Genomic DNA, 1,827 nt, shown 5'->3' with positions numbered 1-1,827 from the left:
ATGCAGGATATCCATTTTCCAAATTTCATTGTTCTTCATGTTTATTTGTCATCATTTTTGAAGTTTTCAACCAAGAAAGAACAACGGCTTAAGTCACCTTATGCGATCTAAATTAACAAAGGACACTATCTTACCTCTTTCTTTATCATTAAACTATGGTCAATAGACAATCTTCACCTTATGCAATCAGCAACCACTTACAGCATTGAAACTGGCAACTAAATCACATAAGAACTCTTGAGAAATGCTTATTCTTTTTTTTTTTTTCAGGAACTCGTGACAAATGTAATCGAAAAACTGAAATTTTAGAATATAATTATAACCTTAGCAAATTTATTACCCACGAGACGAATAATTCCTTGTCTAGCATCATTCATTCCAGGAAGGATAATATGCAGGGGCAACCAGGTAAAGGTCATTTTTCCTTCCTACTGTTATTCCAATACTTTCATCCATGTCTAGATCATCAACCTTCATTCCATCAGGAAGTCCCCAGTCAAAATGGTAGAGCAAATGAGCTAAGGGAAGCTCAACATTGACTAGACCAAATGTTATGGCTGGGCACATCCTCTTGCCCGTCCCAAATGGAATATATTCAAACTGATAGCCAGTGTACTCGACTGATTTTTGCTCGAATCTCTCTAGTTTGATGCTTTCTGAATCATCCCAATAAATAGGATTTCTCCCCATTGCCCAGACATTAACAAGAATGGGTATCATATACCCTTTGACATCGCGGTTTAATTTCCTTGTTTGATCTTGGGATTAAAGGAACAGGTGGATGCAGCCTTAGAGTTTCTTTAACCACCATCTTCAGGTAGGTCAGTTTTTGAATATCCTCCTCCTCAATGGTCTTCTTTCCCTTGCAAACTTGTCTCACTTCTGCTTGTACCTTGGCCATTACCTTCGGATTCTTCATCAATTCTGACATAGCCCATTCAGTTACTATTGATGTAGTGTCTGTTCCGGTATTGAATATATCCTGCATGTATGCAATAGATTATTTACAAATACTTTACAAGAAAACAAGCAAGAAGGTAATAATGTAGAATCTGTATTGCCACGTACGAAGTACAGCTTTGATTTTTTGGCTTGTGATGGGAATCTGAAGGCTTCCATTTTCCTGTTGTCTTAAAAGAACGTCAATAAGATCTTCATCTCCTGATTCAGCATTGCCCTTTTTTCCAGATTCATGGTTCACTTTGTGCTGATTGATCACATCATCTAGAATGGCATCTATTTTATGGTGCATTGTGAGCAATTCGCCTTTTATTCCGCTGATAATAGGAAGTATTTTCAAGGAGGCGAAAAAATCAGCAGCAACAAAGCCACCCGCTAGGGTGACTGACTTCTTCAAAAACTCGATCATTGTTTCATTGTTCTTCAATATTCCCCCAAAAGCTGCTCTACAGGTCATTGAACTTGTATACACAAAAACCTTATGTGTAATATTTACCACTTTCCCCTGAAGAAAAGCAAATTGATTCCATCAGTTTTGCGATTTCAGCATTTCTAATAAAACTGAATGATCGGACTCTCTTGCCGCTAAAAAGCACCATCAGGCATATTTTACGCATTTGCCTCCAGTGATCGCCGTAAGGAGTAAAGGCAAGATCTTGTAGATCATAGCTAGCACAAGATAGCGGTGGCTAGTCGCGGTCGCCTGTCTGCAAAGCTTGGATCATGAGTTCCTAGAAACTCTTTCGCCATCTCGGCTGAAGATACAACCACTGTAGAAACTTCACGAAGTTGAAGGTGCATGATTGGTCCATATTTTTTGGCCAAATCTCTGAGAACATGGTGTGGAGCTCCACCAATCAAGTTGTG

The 1,827-nt window shown here is 38.8% G+C and overlaps 1 protein-coding gene across 1 annotated transcript; it reads right to left on the bottom strand.

Annotated features, from left to right (window-relative positions):
• Window positions 1-700: 700 nt before the first annotated feature.
• On the bottom strand, window positions 701-1,417 carry LOC113702996 (premnaspirodiene oxygenase-like). Its single transcript, XM_072061076.1, has 2 exons — window positions 1,076-1,417; window positions 701-982 (listed from the first exon to the last, which is right to left on the bottom strand). The coding sequence occupies exons 1-2, from the start codon at window positions 1,415-1,417 to the stop codon at window positions 701-703; spliced, it is 624 nt and encodes a 207-aa protein (XP_071917177.1).
• Window positions 1,418-1,827: the final 410 nt, after the last annotated feature.

Source organism: Coffea arabica, chromosome 8e (assembly GCF_036785885.1).
Source record: "Coffea arabica cultivar ET-39 chromosome 8e, Coffea Arabica ET-39 HiFi, whole genome shotgun sequence".
In the NCBI taxonomy this organism is placed as follows: domain Eukaryota; kingdom Viridiplantae; phylum Streptophyta; class Magnoliopsida; order Gentianales; family Rubiaceae; genus Coffea; species Coffea arabica.
This window is presented reverse-complemented; position numbering and strand designations above follow the sequence as displayed.

Coding starts and splice junctions, on each gene's coding strand:
- LOC113702996 (XM_072061076.1), bottom strand. CDS start 1,417: ATGACCTGTAGAGCAGCTTTTGGGGGAATATTGAAGAACAATGAAACA. Junction 983..1,075: donor CAAGCCAAAAAATCAAAGCT/GTACTTCGTACG, acceptor GCATACATGCAG/GATATATTCAATACCGGAAC.